Source organism: Capra hircus, chromosome 4 (assembly GCF_001704415.2).
Source record: "Capra hircus breed San Clemente chromosome 4, ASM170441v1, whole genome shotgun sequence".
Classification (NCBI taxonomy): domain Eukaryota; kingdom Metazoa; phylum Chordata; class Mammalia; order Artiodactyla; family Bovidae; genus Capra; species Capra hircus.
Window position 1 is genome coordinate 76333385 of NC_030811.1, and position 25055 is coordinate 76358439.

The 25055-nt window shown below is 40.9% G+C and overlaps 1 protein-coding gene across 1 annotated transcript in view; it reads left to right on the forward strand.

Moving 5' to 3' along the window:
• CCDC146 (coiled-coil domain containing 146) overlaps positions 1–25055 on the forward strand; it is a 141608-nt gene that overhangs the window by 89408 nt on the left and 27145 nt on the right. The window contains exons 3-9 of the mRNA XM_005679099.3: positions 3449–3531; positions 6593–6802; positions 11976–12033; positions 14085–14261; positions 17674–17747; positions 18622–18849; positions 19668–19854. Coding sequence (XP_005679156.1) covers positions 3449–3531; positions 6593–6802; positions 11976–12033; positions 14085–14261; positions 17674–17747; positions 18622–18849; positions 19668–19854 — 1017 coding nt within the window. The remainder of the gene's footprint in view (positions 1–3448; positions 3532–6592; positions 6803–11975; positions 12034–14084; positions 14262–17673; positions 17748–18621; positions 18850–19667; positions 19855–25055) is intronic.

Below are 25055 nucleotides of genomic sequence, written 5' to 3' on the forward strand. Positions count from 1 at the left end.
AAATAGCAAATAGAAAAAGAAACCTTCCACCTTCTCGCTTTTTCTGTGGACATAAACCTGCCAACAGGCATCCATAGCTGACCTGCCATCAGGCTTCAAACTACTGCTGTTTCAGATGAGACTCGAGTTAGGGAAAATTCAGCTGAGTTTTCAATAAGTCTGAGCTAGAATTTGGCTGTATCTGCCACTACGATCTGATCACAGTATTCTCCAGTCTGAAATTCTGTTCTGAATTCCTATTGCTTATAGCAACTGTTTTCAAGCATATTTTAACTTTTTGATATTAAAAGTAGTATGTATCCATTTGGAGAAAATCATGAACTATAGATAAGCAAAAATAAAATATAAAAACTATACATTCTTATGACCCAAAGAAGATCATTTTTTAAAAAATCTTAGTTCTTAACCTAGATCGATACCTTATTGATGGTCTCTATCTGATGAACTGTCAAATCTCTTCTAATTCTTTATATGCGATTTTGTTTCATTTTTTGAACATATTATAATAGCTGCTTTGAAGTCCAACATTTACACACCCTAAAGCAGTGACTTTTTTTCTTTGCATATCTTATGATTTTTTGTTGAAAAACTGGACATTTTGGATAACACTGGGGCTAGTTCAGATTCTGATCCTCTCCAGGCTTCTTCTTGTTGCTGTTTAGTCTTTGTTATTGTGCAAACTCTGATGTCTCTGTGTTGATAATCTTTCCTTGTTTTTGTTATTAAGCTTGGCTTCTTGGGTGGGGGGTGCTCCATAGCTTGGTCAACCACTGGTTGGTCAGAGATTGTATTTAAGCCTCCCGAGCCAGGAAACATTTCAAGGTTTCATTCTTTTCCATTGAATCTGTATGTGGCTTGAGGACTGCTTTCAAGGTTCAGGGAGTTTACATATCTGCCCCGCCTTTAGCTCAGGGACCTTGGAAGTATCCTCTCTGGTTCCTCCTCACAGGTCACAGCCTTAAGCTTTCCCTCAGCCTTCTGGACCACCGGTATCAAGTGATATTAGCAGGGCCCTCTTTGACTCTTTCTGGCCCCAATTTCTTTGTTAAACTGCTGGTCTGCCTCCACTGGTGTCACTAAGTTATTAGCCTCCTTTTGCTGTTAATTCTTGTGATAACTCTCCTTTTTGACAATTCTTTGGGGCATGAATAGTCTACACTGTTTCGAATCGAGTGAGCATCCTCAGGCAGGAGGTGATCAGCATCTGTTACGGGGCCTGACCTTCTTGGCTGCCAAGCCTGCCCAGAGTCTCCGTGTACAGCAGGAGACTGGGGAGTGGGGATGGGTGCTGCTTGACAGCTTCAGTCACCTACCCAGTAAAGCTCTTTCACATACAGAGCTTGGAGCGAGGGGAGGTAAAGTGCAGCAGCTTTCTGGGGCTGCCCCACCCCCTGGAATGCATCTTCAGCAATAGAAAGGTGGGGCAGTGGGATTTTCGCTGACTGTCAACCCTGCCCAGAATGCTTCTTGTGCAAGAGGCAGCTGAGAGCGATGGATGCCGCTCATGGGGTAAATGCCATGGTCCTCTTACTCTCCTGAGTTTCAGTAGATTTTATTACATAAATACCTCTAGATTCCTTTCATGCCCTTAGGTCAACTTCCAGAGACCATAAATGGGGTCTTAGATAATTTTGACCAGCTTGATCAATGTTTCTTTGAGAGAGGGGCTTCATCAACCACTTCACACCACCATTTTAGAAGTTCCACCCCATGGAAGGGGTCTCTAATTTATAATTTTACTTATTTGCTTTAACTTACAACATAAGAAAATAATTACAAAATATCAGATACACTTTTTTATGAACAAAAAAACTACTGAGTGTAGTTCTAAGCATTCAGTAATTTCTTTTGTGCCTATCGCCTCAAACTATGAGCTACTGTAGGGTAGGCCCTATGTCAATTCACTTGTTTCCATGGTGCAGGGCAATGGATGGGAGGTAATGGTCTTTACAGCCTTAAAACAAAATACTATATGTGTTTTTAAACATACGATTCTATGATTACCTTACCTAGTGGCTTAACTTCAGTGACTATCTCACTAGGCTAGTTTGTTGCTAGTTACAAGGCTGGCTCCCATGTGGGCTTCCTGCTGCTGCTGCTGCTGCTAAGTCGCTTCCTGCTGCTGCTGCTGCTAAGTCCGACTCTGTGTGACCCCACAGACGGCAGCCCATCAGACTCTGCCATCCCTGGGATTCTCCAGGCAAGAACACTGGAGTGGGTTGCCATTTCCTTCTCCAATGCTTGAAAGTGAAAAGTGAAAATGAAGTTGCTCAGTCATGTCTGACTCTTTGCGACCCCATGGACTGCAGCCTACCAGGCTCCTCCACCCAAGGGATTTTCCAGGCAAGAGTACTGGACTGGGTTGCCATTGCCTTCTCCGTGTGAGCTTCCTAGTACACACATAATCATATAAGCCCACACTCACACACTTAACCTTTTCATAACATTTCCCCAGTTACTTGTTTCCTTTAAGAGTGCCCACATGTGAATTTTTTTAACCAATTAGACTTTACAGGCACAATGTCTATGGCCTGCATCCTTTTTTGAAGCCAATGAAAATGTTTCTGATTCAAAATAAATTATATATTGGCTCAGAAACACAGAAAGAAAACTGCAGAACCAAAATAAATGTGTTTAATTAAATGTTTATAAAATCAAATATTAGGTCAACCTATCAAAAACAACACTTAAAAAGTTACTTATGAATTATATTTAAGGTGGCATATGAATACATTTGGGGACATCTGTAGTGGCTCAGCAGTAAAGAATCCGCCTGTCAGTGTAAGAGACATGAGTTCAATCCCTGGGTCAGGAAGATCCCTTGGTGAAGGAAATGGCAACCCACTCCAGTATTCCTGCCTGGGAAATTCCATGAACAGAGGAGCCTGGCGGACTACAGTCCACAGGGTCACAAAAGAGTCGGACGTGACTTAGTGACTGAACAACGACTGGTGTTAATTACTTCTGTAACTTTAAACACATTAAGCTTTCTAAAGTTTAGTTTGAAAGGAAAAGTACCCTATTCACAAAACATTTTCAAGAATGAAATAGCTCATGTACAATAATAGCTGATGCTCAATAATTACCAGTTCTTTCAACTTACAAATAGCCACCCTAGTAATTTATACTCTGTACCTTGTTTGCTAAAGCTAGATATATGAGATTTTTTTAGAGCTGGAAGAATTTAAATCAATTCCTTCCCTCAGTTTACAGATGAAGAAATCACAGTATTCATCTTGAGAGGTAAAAGACTTTCCCAGGAACTCAGCAGAGTAGAACTAGAACCGTCTTCTCTGAACACCTGCCACCTTTCTAATGTGCCTTGGTGCCACGTGTTTCCTAATGTTGAGTTGAAAGAGTTTATGATATATCCATTTTATCTTTGCTTAAAGCACAAAGAGGATTATGGCTAATAGTGGTCTTGCGTTCCTTGTGTTCTCTTTGCTAGTTACATGCTCTGGGGAAACTTCCTGGAACCAGGATGGCAGAGTTAAAAGCCAAGTACACCTTGCTGCATGATACCGTGATGAGGTATGCTATTTACCAACATGGAGACATGTTCACTCATGCTTCTACTTCTTACTTGAAATGGGACCCGTCTTATTTTTCATTTTCCCCAAAGCAGACTCTAAGACGAAGATTTGAGTTCAAGCAGTTTAAGAAAATTATCATGGGGGAGTGGGGAAGTGACACGGGGAAGAAAGTCATTCAGCTGGGGATGTGTTAGTCTCCAGGTTAACACTGCAGACAACTGGGGCTCAGTCTCACTGAGTGACTACAGAACACGCCTCAGAACTCTCCCACTGAAGGGTGAGAACACTGGTATGTCTGTTCACTAATTTCCATCTCCCCTTGATCTAGGGTTGCTTCTAGGTAGATGAGCTCCTGACACTTCTAGCTTACCCTCTGAGAAGCCTAAGTTCCAATGGCCAGAGAAAGCTCTTAGGCAGAGGCACACAGATGCTGTCATTACATACGACAAGTGTCCACCAAAGCTCCTGGTGACCACTAGAGTGGGCCTAGGAGACGTTGGTGAGGCGCTGACATCCTCTGCTACAGGACACTCCTGTAAGAGTCTCTCCTCCCCACCTTCTATAACAACTCCAGTCCACGTCTGCTAAGATTTCTGTCTTTACTTCTCACCTGTTCCTCCTATCCCCAGCCACTCACCGTAGCCCAGTTCTAATCAGCAGAGGTCAGAAGACTAGGCAACAAAAGAATCGTTCAACAAGGTTTCCTAAGCATGTGCGGTCAGCCACTGGGAATCAGGGGGAAGGAGAGCGAAGAAAGAAGTGGAAATCTGTAGCGCTGCTACTCCCCAAGTCTCCTTCTTTCTTTTCCCCACCTGCCGCATGGCTTTGCATGACGTCTTCATTAAAACCCAAGGAGAGACACTGAATAGACACTCCATCCTCCCCCTCCCCCTTGCTCATATCCAACCCTTACTCCTACTGCTTTGCTTGCCCAGGTATTTGGCTACTTTGAGGATGGGAGCCTGGGGGAGGAGTGAAGGAGAGCAGAGCTGCATCCCTATGGACCCTCCCCTGGGCTCCACCTCTTACTCACTCAGCTGCATCCTGGCTCCTAGCCACCCTCCAGCTTGTCCCCTGCTCCTCCCCAGCCCCAGACCAAATTCTCACCCTCACCCCTGTAACAGGGACTCCATCTCCCACAACTGATCCCAAATGCCAGCGTGTACACGCAGCTCTCAGGAACTTGGAGTATTGCGATGGAAAGTCTGGGGTGATCTTTTCAACATATTTCACGCCACTTTACTGTGAGAAATTCCACACAGTTATCTGAGCCTCCTTGCAGATTGAAACACTTCTCACCCTCTGGACAGCTCTAACCTAGAGCCCCACAGAGCCCTGTGTGGTGCTGATGTGGCTGCCTCCTTGCCTGGCTCACAACTCAGCTCCCTGGCCTCCAGTGAGAGTCCTGCAGGACCAAGGCCCTGGCATTCCTTCTTCCTTCTTCCAGGCTGTGTCACAAAACCATTACTTCCCTTCTGCTACCAGAGTTTACCTCCTTCTGACCCCCCAACACAGAAGAGTTCCCTCTTTTGTGATTACAACGAACACCCACCACTCTCTCCCACCCCTGCTGCCTGGTGGGTGGGAAAGACATGAAGATGCAGACTCCTCATTCTTGGTGCCGGGGCTGCAGGAGGACAGATAAAGCCTGGAAACGCTGAACTGAAATTGAATGAGGTTTCCATAGAAGTCATGTTACAAGAGTTGTTAAATTTTCTTCTGCTGATACTCTACTTCATGTGTGTAAATTACCATTTGTGTTCTGCCTGGAACCATAACCACTGTGTCTGCCTACTTTCTGAAGGGAAATGGCCTCAATGGCCCGAGACAATACCTTACAATTCCATAGTTGAAGACTCATGTTAAGGATATCAGGTAACGTCATATATATACAAGGAAATGAATTGTAAGAAATAACTCTAGCATTCATGAATGGAAATTATATGTGTATCTTTATAGCTGTTGTCGCTATTTGGTACCTAACACAGTGCCTGAAACATAGCCCAATAAATGTTTTGTTGTTGAGTAAATGATGTAGTAAAGACTGAGAAAATGGGTGGGGCCGGTAACTTCAGTCGAGACAGGCTTGATTAAGTCATTGGGCATCTCTGCAAATGAACAGAACCCTGAAGAGCTCTCCTAGTGAGAAAAGTTGGTGGGGAGCACGCACATAGTGCTGCCTTTAAAACAGGAACTGGCAGGGTCTTGCTTCTGAACAGGAGAGATAGCAAATGCAAGCAGGGAGGATTTCTGAGAAAAAAGAGTCAGATCTGCTGATAAAGCTGGATCTGACACTAGCTTGCACCATAGGTCAGTGATTCCTTGAAGACACTGGAGATTCCAGTAAGTCCAGTTTCTACGCTCATTCAATTCTGCCTCAAGCCCCATGCTTAACCCTTTCCCAAGATAAGGCCAAAGCCATAGAATATACTTGGAATTGTAGGAACTGCTCTTTTCTGTGACATTCACAGCTGTAGCCAGGCATTGAAGTTATGATCAGAAATATGTGAATTAAGTTCATAATTTTATAGAAGAATCTTTCTTCCTAGTTTCCTGGTAAAGTGTCATTAGAAAATTTAACTGTTTTTTCTTATCACTAAGGAAGAAAAGATTTTCCTTTAATCAGGTCATGAGAATCCACAAATCCAAGAAAGCCAGGGTTGCTAGGGGATTTGGAGGGAGAACCCACTCTTCTTGGTATTATTCTTCCCACCCCCTGGAAGGTCATGATCATTCTTTAAAGTCAAGTGCAAATGTCACATTCCCATCCAACTAATCCTTTCTCTGTCATCTCCCACCATCTTGATCTAGACACGAGTGGCAGCACTTGTCAGCTGGTCCTCCAGCTTCCTGCTCATGTCTGCTCCCCTTGGCTAGATGTGAGTTCCATTTGCCTTTAAGATCTAGTGCAATACTTGGCACAGAAATGCCACTGAATTGACCTGAACCCAGCATGGACATACTCCTCCCACACCTCACCAGACCCCCCACAGGAGTGGCCAAGGGTATTGAAGGTGTACACTTCTCACTATGCGAATCTTTGTTTTCATGGGATCCAGCACACAAGAGTCAGAGGTCCAGCTGCTACAGGATGCCAAACGTTTCACTGAGCAAATACAAGAGCAGCAGTTTCACCTGCAGCAAGCTGATAATTTTCCACAGGCGTTCACCACCGAGGTTTCCAAAATGAGAGAACAACTTCTCAAGTATCAAAATGAATACAATGCAGTGAAGGAAAGAGAGTTCCATAATCAGTACAGACTGAAGAGGTAAGCACACGATTCTCTCAAGTTCGCTGAAGACAGATGCAAGCAAAGCTGCTTCCACATAAACTAAGAGAGAAAACGAGGACTAACTGAAGAAGGAATTTTAGGTACAGGGATTATGAGACAGCAATGATAAGAGAACTACAAGCCTAGTTCTTTCCTTGATTCCCTAGAACAGGCAGTCCCTGAACAAGGCTACAAAATTTTAGAAAAATAAGCTCGGGTTTCAGGAAGATGCTCTTAGGAAGAGGAGATCCCTGTAGTGGTTTCCGTGTGTCAGGAACACTATAAGCATCGGGAGCTGTGAGCAGAGAACACACTCCATAGAACAAGGGCTTGGCATACACTCTCGGCCTCTTCAGCCCTGGTGGTGGCCCCTTTCCTTCCCATGTCTGCATGGCGAGTGCCCCATGAGGACCTTCCAAACAAGCCTGTGTGAGCTGAGGGTCATACCTGGGTCCCTTAATTCTTCTAATACAGGGACGGAGACCACATAGTCAACCCTCTTCTCCTATTACTAGACTATTCCCTAAGGTCAAGGAAAAAAGTGATATCCTTTTGAGAGACACATTCACTTATCCAAATCTGAGGGATGTCATTCAGTGAACTAAAGCAGAAATGTATTACTGGAAGGGGTAGATGCTATTCGTAAAATCTCCTCTAACATTCCTCCTGTGAGTAGCAAGTCAGTCAAAGAGTTTGTTCAGCAAATCACACTAGTTAGATAGAATTTCAAAACAACTGCAGTCCAGGTTTTGTGATATGTGCTGTGCCTGGGTACCATCAGAGAGAAAGCCAAACCATCTCTCCTAGAATGTGTTACCATTTAAAGTGGCAGAACTTTCTCTGGCTATTTTTAAGAGTAGGTAGATTCCCTGCAGAGTGATGGAACTCAATCCTGCTAAGAGATAATGGAATGATTTGAGTGACCTTTGGAGGACTTTGCTCGCCCTGGTTTTGAATCCTTTCTTTGGGGCCTATTATTTCAACTGGGGGATGAAGATTAGCTTAATCAGGAAAATTATATTCAGGGGGAAAAAAATCTGAGTTCTTCTTTGTCTTTCAATCTAAACTTGTTTCAGTCTCACCAGTGAGATCTATAAAAAGAAAGCTTAGCTATTTCTGTGCTCTGTAAGCACTCTTTCAGTTGAGAAAATAATGAAATTAAAACAATTGGTAGTTGTTCATTAGTATTGAAAATATGAATGCTTGACATTTCCATGAAAGGGTAAGAGGAACATAAGTCAGTTGATATTTAAATTGTTTAAAATTTCCAAGTATTCCTGCCAAGAGGAAAGGAAAAAAATGACCAGAACTCTTGCCTTTTAGGTATAGACAGGCAAATTGTTCACTGAATTGCTTGGGATGAGGGTGGGGGTGAGGACTGTACATAGTGATCTACAGTAAACAAGAACATTTAAAGTGAACATTTGCAGGAATGTTTTGTGTGTATTATTTTTGGATTTGTTAACATGTAATACTTAAGCTTAAGCAGACTTCCCTGCATCCTCAACTATTAGCAGCTCAAGAATTAACAAACTTATTTATATAAAAATAATGGTGATATCAAAATAATTACTAGAAAAGACTTACAGGCTGTGTATTTCATTGGCTTAACATATTTAGTATTACATGGTACGGAAACAAATTCACTCAACACTTCCTCCCTGGGAAGAAAGTAGATATTTCCATCCCCACATAAAAATAAAGAAACCAAGCCAGTGAGAGGAAAAAAAAAAAACAAAAACTATTCATCCAAATATACAGATGATATTTTTCAGATCAGCACAACAAAACCTCATTTTATTCTGGGCCTGAATAACAGAAGTCCAACTAGCACTCCTCTACCCCAACATCTTCAGGAACTTCTGAATCATTGGCAACTAGTAAGAACAATACATTGTTTAAATATTCTAGAGAAAAGATTTTTGCTTTATTATTTAGTTGATTTTCTTATGTTTTCAAATAATATAAACTCCTTAAGAAGTGCTAAGGGAAGTATAATAACATGGTTGGTTAATAATTAAATCTGTTGCAATAGTTTTTGGCTTTGGATTAATACTCACTGATGATCTCTTGGTAACTATGCAGTTCAGGAATGAATATGGAACTTACATCAATAAGTAAACACATACAAATAATTAATGAAGCAATTAAATAAATACTGTTGAGAACTTATACTTGAAACAAAGTAGAAGTCATTATTTCTCCAGAAACTTACGCTAAAAAGACTTTTCAGTCTTCTTTTCAAGGTTTTTCTAGCTTTTACTTTGTTACCTTTTGGGGGCTTCTCTGCTTCCTAGAAACCCTAAAGATCTGGACAGCAAATCAGCTGAGTCTCTCATGCTAAATCTGAAATACCCTGACAAGTCTTAGTCGGCTGGGGAAGCAGAGCCACGGTCAGTGCTGTCTGTTGTGGGTGTGGACGTGGAGTGGGGGACACATGTGCTGCGTGCGTGCAGGGCTGCGCAGTGTGATCGTGGCCTTATGCCTACTTCCTCTGCCACGGCTCGTTCCCTGTCAGCGCTCACCCAGGGGCCTAGTAGTCATTTTCCATTCTTAGTCCAATAGCGATAGCAAAGTTGGAACCAAAAAACAAACAGATCTGATAAGAAAGGAACAGAAAGATTATTTTAGTGATGCCTCTGGAATTCCAGAAAGTTAGACTGACAGAGGGACATGCAGATCATCGGGGTTAGTAGTAAGGAAAAAACTCACAGCTGGAACAGATTTTACCTTCTAAACATTAAAAAAAAAAAAGTTCTTGTGGCAACCAAGAACAGAAAGAGCTTAGGACAGGTTTTTCTGCATATAGTCCTCATAACTGAAAGAGAAGCACCTTAGATCCAAGTTTAAAAGGCAGATCCAACTCAAAAACTAACGATTCCACTTTCTGTCCAGGCCTTCCCACCCAAGGTAACATTGGAGTTGCTCACATACTTCCTATATGATTCTTATTCTTGTCAGAGTTTGAGAACTGCTGGTCTCCAAAGAGGTTCTCAGCCCTGAATACTCTCAGAATCACCCAAACCTTCTCTCAGTAACCACTCATTGTGTGCTCAAACACCTCCAGTGATGGGGGCTCACAGCCTCCCATAGCAGCGCAGCCCAGCAAGCCACCCGACTTGTAGGTGGCTATTGCTTATATTGGATGAGAAACTGACCTTCTTACAACTTCCGCCCAGTCAGGCTGGTTCTGCTCCTGATGGTGGATGATGCCCCATGCACTTGGCCACACACATGGCTTCCAGCATTGCTTCTTTGCCTACAAGTCCTTACAACCAAAATCCTTTGATGACATGGTTCAGTTAGGACTCTTGCTGTAGACAAGAAATGAATCCTGAGGAGCTTTGATGCTCAAACACCCCTAAGTCAGGAAAGCTGAAAGTGTCCGTTTTAGATTTTAATGTCAGTTTGAAAGGTTAGAGGTTTATGTATATCAAAAGACACACACACAATAACTTTTTCTCATCCCAGTAATGCCCCACAAAAATAAGAATCCAAAACAAGAAAAAAGACAATGCACGAAGATGCCTATTATTATTTATAAAAGCAAAAACTCTAAAGCAATCTAAATTCTAAAAAAACACAGTGGAATATTTCAATAACAGTGTATTCCAGGAATAGCTTGATACTGAACAGTGCCTTGGAGTCAGAGAGAGCTGAGTTTAAAAGTCCGTTTAGCCTTGACTGGTGACTTTGGAAGAAGTATCTCACTCCTCAGTTTCAATGTTTCTTAATGAAAAAGGGGAAAATGTATGATTGAAATTTAATTCATTTAAAATGTTCAAAAGAATTAGCCATTTTACGTTTGCTCAAGGAAAAAAAAAAAACCATTTTCCATTTAAAGAAGAGACTAAGTCTTATCTTGTGGGAGAGCCTCATGGCACCATTTTGAAATTCAGGGACACTCAGGTGGGCTTTGCAACCCAGCGATGGCAGCACACTATCACCCCCTGGTGGCAACATGGCTGACGTGCAGGAGCAACAGCTTGGAAGTACAAGAGCAATATATACACACATTGAGAGCATGATTTCGTGGGTCAGAGGTTAAAGCGTCTGCCTGCAATGCAGGAGACCTGGGTTCGATCCCTGGATCGGGAAGATCTCCTGGAGAAGGAAATGGCACCCCACTCCAGTATTGTTGCCTGGAGAATCCCATGGACGGAGGAGCCTGGAGAGCTACAGTCCATGGGGTCGCAAAGAGTCGGACACGACTGAGCGACTTCACTTTCACTTTCACTGAGAGCATGAGATGGTTGGATGTCATCACCAACTCAATGGACACGAGTTTGACTAAAGTCCAGGAGCTGGTGATGGACAGAGAGGCCTGGCGTGCTGCAGTCCATGCGGTCGCAAAGAGTCAGACACGACTGAGTGACTGAACTGAACTGAATACACAAGCTCTGAAAGGAAAGGGCTTCCCTGCTGGCTCCGATGGAAAAGAATTGGCCTGCAATACGGGAGACCTAGGTTTGATCACTGGGCTGGGAAGATCCCCTGGAGAAGGGAATGGCTATCCACTCCAGTATTCTTGCCTAGAGAATTCAATGGACAGAGAAGCCTGGCAGGTGACAGTCCATGAGGTCGCACACTTTCTTTCTTTCTAAAAGGAAAGGTATAAGTATTCAAAACTCTGAAGAAATTCAGCTTCAGCCTACAGTCCACACAACTAACCTATAAAATTCTGTGTGGCACACAGTTATTACAAAACCCTTCAATTTACTTTATTGCAAATATAGTTTCATAAAAATAAACCTGGTATGCATGCCTCTGTAGACCTACTGGCTAGTGGGATCTGCTAATTAGATGGAACCAGTAAAGGCTGTATCAGTAATCCAGACAGGTACTAGTTTCTTGTAAATAATATAAAGAAAAAGCCCAGAGCCTGCCTGGAAGGAACCTGAGTCTGGAGGGGAGGTTGTGATCACAAGCAGTTACAGTGTGGTGAGAGAACTCCTTTGATGGGTGTGTGTACAGTGTTAGGGAGGACTGGAGAGGGAGCCCCTACGTGAGCCTGCGGGAGTCAGTAAAGCCATCAGCAAGGATGGACACCAGGCTGACAAACACACCAGAGAGTGTGTTCTGAGAAGAGAAAGTAGAAAATTATTACTGTGCAAATAGTTTAATTTTTGTACTTTGTCAAAGGTTTTTTTTGTATGTTTGTTTTTTGCAGCTTAGTGGAAGAAAAAAACCTCATACTAAAGGAATTCGAGAAGATACCTAAGCCAGGAGTAAGTCTTAGATGATCTAGACTTTGTTAAATACCGCTGGACTGAAACAACCTTTTTGATAAATACTAATGTTTATCACAGAAACTATATCCTGAAACATTTGAAAGACCCAGAAGTCTTAACTATGGATGATGATGAAAGCAATACCTGTATAACTTCTGCAGTAAGCATAAGTGTGCCTATTACAGGATTTAGCTACTTGGCATCTAATTTAGGTTGTGTTTGGTTGGACAATATCTGCTTTGTTTTCAGAAGAAAAAAGGATTCTATGGTTGGCATTTAAAAACATTATTTATGCTATAGTTATTACTCTTTTAGCTTCCTGAATGTCTCAAGCTGATTATAAGAAATGTTTATACAGATGTATCATGCCTAACAAACTTAGTAAAAACGTACTTCCCTAAAATGTACTAGTTTAAAACAACAGCCATTTCTTATTTTCTTATTTTCAACAGTTGTGAATTCTTCTGGCCTGAGCTGGCTCCGTTAGGGTAGGATGGCTTCATTTGTATGTCAGTCATTTTGGTGTAGTTGGTCTAAGGTCACATGTCACTGGTTAGTCTCATGATGGAAGGGTTTCCAGTCTCAAGAAAGAGACAAACAACACAAGCAGTTTTTGAGCCTTTGCTTAAATCACTGTTGGTAACATCACATTGGTCCAAGCAAGTCATAGTGCCACATCTGGAATCAAGGGGCAGAAGTCCTCCTACATCTAAATATGACATAGCCATATTGCAAAGAGGCATGCAAACATGACTAGGAGGAATTATGTCCCTTTCTTTTGCAATCTAGCATACAAAGTAAATGGAAAAATTAGCACACACCACATTAAATGGGACTGCACTACACCTTCTGAATGGTTTTATTAAAAAAGTATGTTGTTGATGGTTTAATTTCAAGGCACAAAAACCTGTTAAACATAGAGTAAGATACTATTACATATATGAGTATGAATATACATATTATATATGAATGTAAGAATGCATATATATATGCATATATATGTATATATTATATGGCAACCCACTCTAGTGTTCTTGCCTGGAGAATCCCAGGGATGGGGGAGCCTGGTGGGCTGCTGTCTAAGGGGTCACACAGAGTCGGACCAGAGAAAGCAATGGCACCCCACTCCAGTACTCCTGCCTGGAAAATCCCATGGACAGAGGAGCCTGGTGGGCTGCTGTCTATGGGGTCGCACAGAGTCGGACACGACTGAAGTGACTTAGCATCATATAAGTATTCCTAACCACCATTTTCAACAGAGATTCTATGGGAAAAAGTATTTTGAATTGTAGTTTCAGATCATAGGATCACTCACCAATTTTACCCTCCAGGAACATCAGTGGAAGAGAGCCATATGCAGAAAGGCCAGAGAAGGCTAAGTGCATCCTTCCCCTTAGTCATTAGTAACGTGTGGCCCTCCTGAGTACAAGAAGGCTTCTCTCTCATAAGTTAAACACTCCTCAGATAATCAGTCACAGGGAACAGTCAAAGCCCTGTTAGGAGTCTGAGGCAGAGGGCATTTGAGGAGAAATTGCATGAGTTAGAGAAGCAGTATCAATGAGAGTGGGGGATTGAGGAATGTCAAGGACTAGAGACATTCCAAACATGAACTCCCTAATCTTTAATTCTCATGTGTGACTCAGACTAACCATAACCTAGATATTCAAACATTATTTGTATCTGATTTGTCAAATCACAAAGCCACTAGAAAAAAAGGCTGGAAATTTTTACTAATGCTTTTTGGTATCAAATAAACATTAACTCAGAAAAAGGAAACATTTAAAATGTAGGAAGACCAAAAAGAGCATTAATTAAAAAAAAAAAAGAGTTCAAATCTAATGTAAAACATTTAACACATATAGTATAATTGCTATGCATTCATTGAAGAGGTCAGAAATCAAAAGTTGCATTTAACTCTGTAAGAAATCATTTATGAAGCTCGAAGCAAATATAATCAAAATGGTAAGTAAATTTTTAAATTTGATTTTTAGCCAAACAGGTGCTTGCTCAGACTTTGTATAACCTGATGATTTTCATGCCTTTTAAAGGAAATGGAGAAGAAGATGAGAATATTGAGAGAGAGCACGGAGGAATTACGTAAGGAAGTAATGCAGAAGAAATTAGAAATTAAAAATTTACGGGAAGATTTGACATCTAAGCAAAAGCAATTACTAAAGGAGCAGAAGGAGCTAGAAGAACTGCTTGAATATCAGGTCACCTTAAAGGTGTGCTACTTCAGCTCATACATATGTGAACATTGTATCTGCAAGGACATAAAAATGCATGGGTATCACTGCACTTTTTGCATTGACTACATAGGTTTGACAAAAACCAAAACACACAAACTGAAATGTTATGCAGTTGTGATTGATCCTATCAAACTAAACCTGGGCTCTGGGGATTCACAAAAGATTTCTGAATATTCAGTAGCATCACTCTAAGTTGGAGACCTGACTGGGAGAAAAGGTCTCTCCAGACCTCGTCAAGCATTTTCCAATATTAGAAAGCAGTGTCACAAACACAATCACTTCCTTCAAGAGCAACCAAATGTCCTAACCTCTTTATATAGTTATTACTTTATCCTTCTCTGCCTGTTTGATTCCACTTCACTTCCCTCTCACTGTGAACATTATACAAGACCCATATTTATGTTTTCAGTTCAGTTCAGTCACTCAGTCGTGCCTGACTCTTTCCTAAAACATATTTGTGTTTTGAGAAATAATTAAAATTCATTTCATTTTGAAATATTTTATAACAGGTCTTGAAACAATTTAAGTAACCTAGAGTTATTTTTTAAAGCAACACATCTGAGATACCTTGGCTTAGAATTAGGATTCACTTTGACCTCCTTAAGAGATGAAGCAGTCAGTCAAGACATACCCAGCTGCCACCTAGAAAATGGACACTGAGCCGAGATAGATTTACAAGGAACACAGTGAAGCTAAGGCTTCAGCCCTTCACATGCATTAACCGCCTCCAAGGCCCTGAACCTAATTTAGCATTTGTAACTTGTGATTCTTTCTCTTAAAAAGAACTCCCCAAATTGTACAAGTTTTAGCCTCACAAAATTTAGATCTGCTCAAGACTGAGCAAGACCCCAGAAATATACCACACTGCAGGGATGTCTTCAAGCCCCTGTATTACTCCAGGTCCCAAAGTCGAGCATGATCCTCAGGTGGGAAGGGGCTCTTCCACAACCCCTGCCTTGTATGTACATACCATTCTTGAGGCTGAAAGTGAATCTTCTGTGAATCCACAGAGCATAATGCAAAGCAGTGTTAGACAAAGTTAGCTTCTGATCTTGGCCTTGCTGCTTAGAAGTTATGTGACTTTGGGAAAATCATTTACCTTATCTTAGCCTCAGCCTTCAGAGAAGGCAATGGCACCCCACTCCAGTACTCTTGCCTGGAAAATCCCATGGACGGAAGAGCCTGGTAGGCTGCAGTCTACGGGGTCGCTAAGAGTCAGACACGACTGAGCGACTTCCCTTTCACTTTATGCTTTCATGCATTGGAGAAGGAAATGGCAACCCACTCCAGTGTTCTTGCCTGGAGAATCCCAGGGAAGAGGGAGCCTGGTAGGCTGCCGTCTATGGGGTCGTACAGAGTCGGACACTACTGAAAGCAACTTAGCAGCAGCAAAAGCAGCAGCCTCAGCCTTAGAGATTAAGACGCGTATTCAGGGAGGTAAACCTCTAAGGAGAATCCGATAGTAGAGTGAGGGAAACAGGACAGAGCTGTGGAAGAAGTCAGGCCAAACCATGGTTTCAGGAGACCCCTAGGTTAAAAGTGAATCAACCTGATCCCATGGGGAACTCAGATCATGAATCGCACAACAGAAGTTGTTCCACCCTGATTCGGGGGTGGGCTGCTGTACCTCCACATCAGTCACAGCCTGTGCCCCTCTTCCTTCCATCCCCCCACCCACCCACCCTTCTGCACCCCACCCGCTGCCAAGGCAACTCTGCACAGCCATGGCGCTCTGTGGAGAGAACAAGCATAAGCTGTTTAGTTCAGTCGCTCAGTTGTGTCTGACTCTTTGCAACCCCGTGAATTGCAGCACGCCAGGCCTCCCTGTCCATCACCAACTCCCAGAGTTTACCCAGATTCATGTCCATTGAGTTGGTGATGCCATCCAGCCATCTCATCCTCTGTTGTCCCCTCCTCCTCCTGCCCCCAATCCCTCCCAGCATCAGAGTCTTTTCCAATGAGTCAACTCTTCACATGAGGTGGCCAAAGTACTGGGGTTTCAGCTTTAGCATCATTCCTTCCAAAAAACACCCAGGACTGATCTCCTTTAGAATGGACTGGCTGGATCTCCTTGCGGTCCAAGGGACTCTCAAGAGTCTTCTCCAACACCACAGTTCAAAAGCATCAATTCTTCAGCACTCCGCTCAGCTTTCTTCACAGTCCAACTCTCACATCCATACATGACCACAGGAAAAACCATAGCCTTGACTAGATGGACCTTTGTTGACAAAGTAATGTCTCTGCTTTTCAATATGCTATCTAGGTTGGTCATAACTTTTCTTCCAAGAAGTAAGTGTCTTTTATTTTCATTGCTGCAGTCACCATCTGCAGTGATTTTGGAGCCCAAAAAAATTAAGTCTGACACTGTTTCCCCAGCTATTTCCCATGAAGTGATGGGATCAGATGCCATGATCTTAGTTTTCTGAATGTTGAGCTTTAGGCCAACTTTTTCACTCTCCTCTTTCACTTTCATCAAGAGGCTTTTTAGTTCCTCTTCACTTTCTGCCATAAGGGTGGTGTCATCTGCATATCTTGAGGTTATTGATATTTCTCCCGGCAATCTTGATTCCAGCTTGTGCTTCTTCCAGCCCAGCATTTCTCATGATATATTCTGCATATAAGTTAAATAAGCAGGGTGACAATATACAGCCTTGACATACTCCTTTTCCTATTTGGAACCAGTCTGTTGTTCCATGTCCAGTTCTAACTGTTGCTTCCTGACCTGCATACAGGTTTCTCAAGAGGCAGGTCAGGTGGTCTGGAATTCCCATCTCTTTCAGAATTTTCCATGGTTTATTGTGATCTACACAGTCAAAGGTTTTGGCATAGTCAAGAAAGCAGAAATAGATGTTTTTCTGGAACTCTCTTGCTTTTTCCATGATCCAGTGGATGTTGGCAATTTGATCTCTGGTTCCTCTGCCTTTTCTAAAACCAGCTTGAACATCTGGAAGTTCATGGTTCACATACTGCTGAAGTCTGGCTTGGAGAATTTTGAGCATTACTTTACTAGCGTGTGAGATGAGTGCAACTGTGCAGTAGTTTGAGCATTCTTTGGCATTGCCTTTCTTTGGGATTGCAATGAAAACTGACCTTTTCCTTAGCAGCCTTCAAAACCTCTGAGGGATGGGTGTATCTCCATAAAGAGAACCTGGGCAGAGCACCCACAGCATTCACTACAGTCAGTTAGCTCCTCTTTCAAATGGTAACCACAACCATCTTGAAAAGTCATTACAAGAATTAAGTGGAATAATTAAAGCACACTGCAGGGTACAGGACAGATAGTAAAAATTCTACACCTTGTAGCTCCTTTCTCTCTCTCCTATTTAATTTGCTTAACTGCTTCTCATCTAAGAGTACATAATTTAACACGGCTCCATTTCTTTACTAGGATGAAGTGGTCCATCGTCAATCCATCCCCGTACAAATTGGAAAAGAGACAGAAAAAACAACACGCAAAAAAGTGTATGGTTTAATATTTTTATTTTCTATCCTTCCAGCCCACACTTCCCCAAGTTATGTGTGCATGCTAAAACAAGAATATTAGCCACTGAACATATCAAATTACTGTGATAATTTTAGAAATATCTGCATTTGACTCTCTCTAGGTTGTATACATTAAGTTCTTTAAAAGAATGTAGTGCAGCCCATTACTGTCATTCCTAACACTTATTTATGTCTTAATTTTGGGACAATATTCTCTTTCTAATATATAAATCATGTCTCTATGGAGAGTAACTGACTTTAACAGAACTGCATAGGGAATAAGTTGTTTGAACTGTGTAGAATTTCATGGTCTAGATATGTCAGCCAGCCAGATGCCTGAAACCCAAAAAATAGTAATTCTTCACTTGTCACCTATCCGTGTGCATAAGCCCCTACACATTTAGAGTAGATTGGAGGCAGAAATCACAGAGAAAATTCTCAAAGTTTAGAGGAACCAAAAAAGATAAATAAGTGGAGATACAAAAGTCTGGAGAAGAGGGGAAAGAGGAGACAGACAATAGTAGTGGCTCTAAAACCCAAGCCCCACCAGTACCGATGCTGAGAGGTTTAGGTCAGTTCAGAGGGTGAGGGTTGAATCCCAAGAGACGGTAGCGCTGGGGACCTGGGGAGAAAGTAGGGAAGCTGGCCAAAAGCTTACCCTCAGTGACACTCAGTGGAGATACCCCCTCAGTCCCACTCATCTGTGGTCTTCATCTCACTTCTGAATTTACGACTAGACCTTCTGTTGCCTAGTTAGAAAGTACAAACAGGTGAAGACGTTCAGGGATCAAAATAGGCAAATGTGTGAATGTGTTGTGTACATACATACATATGTGCGTATGTATCCCCACAGAGAAATGGAAAAGAAAAAACTTCTCTTGGAATATGAACTCAAAGAGCTAAATGATTCCCTAAAGAAAGTTGAAACCAAAATTAATGCTGTAATGGAAGAGAAGGAGGATGTAATAAAGGAAGTTGAAGGCAAACGGGCCTTGCTTGAAATTAAAGAGCGAGAATATAATCAATTGGTCAAGCTATTAGAATTAACTAGAGAGAATGAAGCAAGTTCACTAACTGAAAGGTTTGTTATATTAATGTGTTTTGTCATCTAAATATTTCTTTGATTTCTATTTTAAGATTCAAAATAATCTCAAACAGATTTATATTCACTTAGTAAACATTTTTATAGAATTTTTAATCATTTTACCATTAATAAAAATATATTATTAAATAAAGCATTTTATTTATTTATTTTTAAATTTTTTATTTTACTTTACAATACTGTATTGGTTTTGCCATACATTGACATGAATCTGCCACGGGTGTACATGAGTTCCCAATCCTGAACCACCCCCCCAACCTCTCTCCCCATAGCATCTCTCTGGGTCATCCCAGTGCACCAGCCCCAAGCATCCTGTATTTTTTATCCGTTATTCTTCATTGTCCTCAATTTCTTGTGACCAAATCTTAAGGACACAATTTATTGGGTTTTGTTTTTTTTTTAAGTTTCTCTAATGTACCTCTGGAAAATTGTATCACTGGAGTGTGCTATAATTTAAGGATTTTTTTCTCCCTGCAGATTGCAGCATTTCTGAGATAATCATGATATTTTTCCTAAAATGAGCAATTCCATGATGTGAGTCTCTAGGAGAGTGTTAATTCCCATTTTTAAGTAAAATTTCAGAGAAACTAGAACTTCTGTCTCTGCCAATTTGCTCTCCCACTTGGGCTCTAATGACTGTGACACTGACAAGAACTTGCAAACAAAATTGCTTTTGGCATTACTGAAAATTTGATTCTAACATGAAAATAGTTCTGTATATATCTGCTGACCATGCTACCTTGGAAAAGGGCAGCTGATGACAGATCACTTTCATGTTCTCTTTTTACCTGGAACAGAGGGATCTTGGATCTCAATTTACGAAACTGTCTTATTGACAAGCATAACTACCACGATGAACTGTCTCGTAAGCAAAGAGAAAAAGAACGAGATTTTCGAAATTTAAAAAAAATGGAGCTCCTCTTGAAAGTGTCCTGGGATGCACTCAATCAAACTCAAGCACTGCATCAAAGGCTTCTGTTAGAGGTGGGTGCTGAACACTGCCGCCTGGTTTACAAGCTCAGTGCCACCTTTTTGTTGTTTGGTTTGTTCCTTTTTCCCTTTGGGAAGCACTGGTGCAGCTTGTGGGATCTTGTTCCCTTACCAGGGATTGAATCCAGGCCCTCAGCAGTGAGAACACAAAGTCCTAACCATAGACAGCCAGGAAATTCCCTCAGTACCATCTTTTTGAAGCAAACATATTTCAGGAACTTGTTTTTGCTGTCAATAGGGAAAGAGGGAGAGGAATAGAACAGATAAAAGATAGCTTTAAAATGCATCAAATCTGTTATAGAGGCCCAGTCATACAGTATGTTTCAATCTTTTTGTTAGCCCAAGATTAGAGAAATGTCTTATTGGGATCACGCATCAGCCTGGCCACGGGAGGCAGTTAGGCCATCCAGTTCTGGAAGAGCTAATGGGTTCACTTCAGGGTAGAACCAAGTGAACCACTATGTTTGAAAGAGTTCACAGAGTCAGATCCAGAATGCTGTTACTGAGACTGCAACAGTCAGAAACAAGACCAGATCACATGAATACGGATAGACAGCCAGCCTCCAATTAGCCAACGCCCATCAGAACCCAGTGTCAGCTCCCTGAATAATTTTGTGTATATCAGAGGTGTACTACAGCTAGAGAATGTTCAATAAAGCTATTATCTTCTTACTACCTCTAAGCTCCCGTATGGAGGGATTTTGGTCCCATTGTCTCTAATTCCCTCCTCTTTCGCATGGCACCTCCCGTGCCAGTGGACCAAGCACTGCTGAAAGGCAGGGAACCATAAAAAGGACTGCATCCCTATGCCCATGCCTTGGCCAGCGCTTCCTCTGGTGAAAAAGAGGTCAGTCTCTGAGACGAAGCAGCTGGGGGTACCAAAATCATACCTGTTCTCTTCAGGATTGTCATGGTCCATGACCTTATAGAGGTTCATGACCTCAGAAACGTAAACAGGAGTTTCCAGCTATGGTAGACACTTCCAATTCTAACCTATAAGCCTAATTCTCCTCTCCTTCTGGGCACATAGAAGGTTTATACTTCCTTGTACCCTCTGCCATTGAGCAGGGTCATAGGACTGGTTCTGGTCAATGGATTGTGGGCAGAAATGACACATGTTCCTTCCATCCTAGAGCAGTATGAGAACCTCTAGCCCCTTTCCCCCCTCCCATGGCCATTGTGGTAACTTCCAGTGATGATATGGAAATGTTGTAAATGAATGCATCCAGGAATACTGAGCCAACTGTGGTCTTGGAGAACCACCTTGACTGGCCAGACACTTTGTCAGAGCAAGAAATAAGCTTTCATGCTTTTGGATAATGATAATTGGGCTTGTTTCTGAGACAATAAGCTACCCTATCATGATTGAAAGACCAACTTTTACTAAGTTGTGAAAATAACTGGTAGAGTTATGAATGTTCTAAATGACTAGGTCTTGATCTTGCTGTCAGTTGGCACTCATGAACTGTTTTATATCTCATTGGGGTGAAAAGTGCTTTTCACACTTTTATGAAACAAACAGAATGTTTATTATTTTCATTATTAAAACAATAATATTTATGTTTCTCATCTATTTTAATAGTTTTATTAAAATTTCTACGTGTAGATTGATTCCTTTACAACTGTGAAAAGGTTTAAACTCTAAAAATGTTTTTTTTCTATAAAAGCTTACATTTTCTACATCAACCATTACACTACTTTTTTGTTGTTGTTTTTATGGTTATTTCCTCATCTATCCATTTACTTTCATCCCTTCTGTGTCCTTATCCAGGTGTGTCTTTTCCTACACAGCATATACTTTTTAATATCTAGTCTGAAAATTTCTGCCTTTCAGTTCTTGTATTTAGTCCAAAAGTACATTTGCTGGAGAAGAAAATGGCAATCCACTGTAGTATTCTTGCTGGGAAAATCCCATTGTCAGAGGAGCTTGGCAGGCACAGACATATTTGGGCTATGGCCACTGTATTACTATTGCTTTTCCTCTGTCTTATCTATTTTTTGTACCATTTTTTCTCTTGTCTTTTCTTCTTTCAAATTAATCAAAAAGATGAATTTTTATATTTTCCCCATTTTTTGATATGCATTAGTTTTGCACTCTTTTCAGTCTTTCAGTGGCTACCCCTTAAGATTACATCATTCATCCTTGATTTATCAGAGTCCAGTGTAAATTATTTTATCCTAGATAATGTTAGAACCTTTGAAGACTCTAGATCTTTGCAACTCTTATACTTTCAAATGTATTCTTTAATCCAACTTTTCAAGTTATTTTTACTCAAAGTACTGGCTTACTGCAAGCTATTCCATCTTAGCCCAAAGCCTTGCTCATTAGAAAGTTAAGTTGGAACTTTGGATAAACACAGACTTTCTGGTACTCCACCTCACTCACAATGAGATCTACAGTGATGAGCAGTTAAAGTATTTATTCCAAGAACTGGTGGAAACCTAGATGTGGTGAATAGAAGGCTCTTAAGACCAGTAAATGTTGCTTTTATTAATAAAACAATCCTTGTTTATTAAGCAAATAACCATAGTAAGATTTCTTTAAACAACAATAGGACAAAAATTATCATTGCTTTTAGTAATCTACTATGGTGATTCCAGTAGTAAGTGAAGTTAGTCTATTAAATATGTTGCTAATGCTGACTCAACAAAACATTCTCCTTAAAAGTAGAAAGAAAGATAAGTTAAATGGAAGCAGTAAGATAGCTTGTCACATAGAGAAATATCTATTGGTGATCTCAAAAGCAGTTATAAGCTGATAACAGTCACAATATTGGTTCTAAAATATGACAAACACTAAACAGAATTAAGTTTGTCTTTATCCGAAAATTTAAAATAGAAGGGCACATAAACAGAATATACAGTGTAACTCTGCCATTTCTACTTCTAGTTAAGACATAAAGCATTGGAGTAGACCATGGTTCCTGTCATAAGAACCAGAAAAAAATTAGTAAACTAAAAATCACATATTTTTAAAAGACGTATGAGAGTTGTGGAAGTAAATTCTACAACAGTATAAACACTTCCTAGATGAACAGATGCAGGTAGTCTTTTTCCTCCCAGAAGCATTTGCCAAGTCTAGGCATGAGCAGGTAGAAGGCGGGCCTGCCAAGAAGGATCAAAGCTGGAGGCATAATCCTCCCAGACTTTAGACAATATTATAAATACAGAGTAATCAAAATAACACAGTACTGGTACAAAAACATACAGATCGATGCAACAGAATAGAGAGCCCAGAAATAAACCCACACATCTATGGTCAGATAATCTTGGGCAAAGGAGGCAAGAATATACAATGGAGAAAAGACAGTCTCTTCAGTAAGTTGTGTTGGGGAAGTTGAACACAACCTCATAAAAATTCATGAAGTTATAAGAGAACACTGCCTGACACCACACACAAAAATAAACTAAAGTGACTTAAAGACTTAAATATAAGATGCAAAACCATAAAACTTCCAGAAGAAAACAAAGGCAAAACATTCTCTGACATAAACTGTACCACTGTTTTCTTAGGTCATTTAACCAAGGCAATAGAAATAAAAGCAAAAGTAGAAACAGGGGACCTAATCAAACATATTGGAGAAGGAAATGGCAACCCACTCCAATATTCTTGCCTGGAGGATCCCATGGACAGAGGAGCCTTGAGGGCTATAGTCCATGGGGTTGCAAGAGTTGGACACGACTTAGCGACTAAACCAATCAAACATATAAGCTTTTGCACAGAAAAGGAAACCATAAACAAAAAGAAAAGACAACCAATGGTCTGGAAGAAAATACAGGCAAATATCACTTCTATGTGGAATCCAAAAAAATGACACAAATGAATTTATCTATGAAACAGGATCACAGACATTGAGAACAGATCTGTGGTTCCCAAAAGGGAGAGGAGGTGGAGGAGGAATGCAGTGGGAATGTGGGGTTAGCAGATGCAAACTATTATATACAGAATGGATAAACAATAAAGTCCCACTGTATAGCACAGGAAGCCATATTCAGTGTTCTGTGATGACCATATGGAAAAGAATATTTAAAAAGAATGTCTCTATATATCTGAACCCCTTTGCTGTATAGCAGAAATTAACATAACACTGTAAATTAATTATACTTTAAAATGAAATATATCCAAAATAGATAATGAGTTATGTGAAAAATGTAAAAAAAAAAAAAAAACATACATATACATCTTAAACTGAATTCTGAAGTCTATAATTAGAATTTCCTCTCTGTTTGGTTCATTGCTTTGCCAACACTTTGTCCTTATTACAGTCTTTTCCTTCAAAGAAATGCAAATAAGATTCTTGGCTTTTAATTAAGAAAAGCCTTAAATGCCATATCACCTATATTACTAAAGTACAATGGGCTCTGTTTCTGTATGTTGAAATACAGTTGATCATGCAGTTTCATGAAATATATATGATTTTTATTGGGCTTTAAAAAAAGGAAAAAGAAGACCAGTCTGCCATAAGGAGAGAGACTTTGCTAGGGTTAGGGAAAACCATGACAAATTGAAATGTAGAGAATTTCTTAAAGATATCACACTTTCAGGAAATCAAACTATACATTAAAGTACACTTCTGATTTTAATCATAGCTCCTATTGACTTCCACTGAGGTACAGAAGAGGAATAAAACCACATATCTACATTCTAACACAGTGCCCTCAGTGACTCTGGGGATTTTGCTTTGACATTCACTGTCATGTTTTAAGGGTTGGAATATTATGTCTGTAAGGTTATTTTCTTTCAAACTAAAAACATACTCAAGATTGTGACAACAAAATCCTCTAACCAAGCAACTATGTCATTTTCTGTATGTACACATCAAGTCATGTACCAGGCAGGTCATCAATCCCAAGGAAGTGGAATGCCATGCACCACTCACCTGTCTTGGGGAGGGGGCCCACTGCATCTTGGGGTTGGAGTCACCAAGGAAAACACAACAGTCAAGCACTGGATGGAACAACACTACCTACACAAAGAAGAGACAGAGGAAGATCAGCTTCAGTAGTGAGCTTTGGTCCCCAGTGGCCAGCAGTCTCTCCTGATGGCCAACTCAGGGTGATTGGCCTATGGTCACAGTTGTCTTGCTACGGTGAAAGGAACCTTGATCCTTCTTGTGGAGTCTGAAATCCTGAAAGCTGGCGGTGTGCCTGAGGGCCACTGACATACAGGCTTAAGCAGAACCAAGGAGTTCTCA